Source organism: Sinocyclocheilus grahami, unplaced genomic scaffold (assembly GCF_001515645.1).
Source record: "Sinocyclocheilus grahami isolate Dianchi unplaced genomic scaffold, SAMN03320097.WGS_v1.1 scaffold633.1, whole genome shotgun sequence".
Taxonomy (NCBI): domain Eukaryota; kingdom Metazoa; phylum Chordata; class Actinopteri; order Cypriniformes; family Cyprinidae; genus Sinocyclocheilus; species Sinocyclocheilus grahami.
The window spans coordinates 311,045-312,319 of record NW_015505812.1 but is presented as its reverse complement, the minus strand read 5'-3'; the positions used below and the strand labels follow the sequence as shown (position 1 = coordinate 312,319).

Genomic DNA, 1,275 nt, shown 5'->3' with positions numbered 1-1,275 from the left:
AGAGATTTTTTTAATTTACACACTGCAAAAAAATGCTTTTCTTACTTAGCTTTAATGTCTTGTTTCCAGCCAAAATATCTAAAAATTCTTAAATCAAGAAGGATTTTCTAGACAAGTAAAAATGATTGTCTTTTTTTTTTTTCTTCAGACTTTTTGCTTAGAACAAGTAAAATAATCTGCCAGTGGGGTTTCAAATAGAAAACAAGAGTATCATAGTCATTTAATTTTGACTTTGTTTTTTACTCGTCTAGAAAATCCTTCTTGATTTAAGACTTTTTAGATATTTTGGCTGGAAACAAGACAAAAGATCTAAGCTAGAAAAGCATTTTTTTTGCAGTGAGGGACAAGTAAGGTCCCAATAATGCAACATCTATTTAATATTTTAATAAATATAATCATATACAGTACATTGAATATACTATTATTATTTAATATTTATTCTAAGTTTTATTATGTACTACTATATATGTAAGTGCAAATGGTATCTGCCACTATTTGCACTTAGTATAGCATCTACTGTAAATTCCACTTACTACTTTTTTTTTTGCTACTTAAAATGGCATGGTTTCTTTGAGTAAATGTCCCTCTGACAGGTGACTGAAAACTGCCTGCAATAAGGAATTAATTTGTGCTGATGGCAAATTCCTCTCTCCATAGGCATGGTGTGGTCTGATGTGAAGCGTCTGTGGTATGAAGGATTGGAGGACTTCCTGGAAGAGTCACGGAACCAGATGAATTTTGTCATGAACTCGCTTTATTTGGCTAATTTTGCCCTAAAAGTGGTGGCTCACAGCAAGGTATAATCCCTGTCCAGAATTTCATTCTGAGCACTTTTCCAATTCATTTTAAAGGACTAGTTTACTCAAGAATGAAAATTCTTGTTCACGTATGTATGTAGAAATTACATAATTAAGCATTTCCTTTGTTCTCTGCTTCAGTTTAAAAACGTTGGGGAAGAGGCAAGGAAAAACTGGGATGCATTTCATCCCCTCTTGGTTGCTGAAGGCCTTTTTGCGTTCGCCAATGTTCTGAGCTATCTCCGCCTCTTCTCCATGTACACCACTAGCTCCATCTTGGGGCCTTTACAGGTAATCACAACTTCCTCTGTCTGTACTTCTTATCCATTCACTGCCACAACCAATGGAGTGTTTAACCACTGAAGCTTTTTCTTCTGTTACGTAATGCCCAGCGGTCACACCAATAACGCAGAACGCCTGAGAGTTCTCTCATTTTTCCTGTGTATCTCATCAGTGCTGCAAATGTGTTTTCACTTGA

General features: G+C 35.5%; 1 protein-coding gene across 1 annotated transcript; it reads left to right on the top strand.

The window, feature by feature from the left end:
* The first annotated feature begins 658 nt into the window (after window positions 1–658).
* On the top strand, window positions 659–1,275 carry LOC107558144 (short transient receptor potential channel 1-like). The gene is made up of 3 exons (XM_016241768.1): window positions 659–797; window positions 939–1,088; window positions 1,252–1,275. Exons 1-3 carry the CDS (start codon window positions 660–662, stop codon window positions 1,273–1,275), a joined length of 312 nt encoding a protein of 103 aa, XP_016097254.1. The 5' UTR covers window position 659.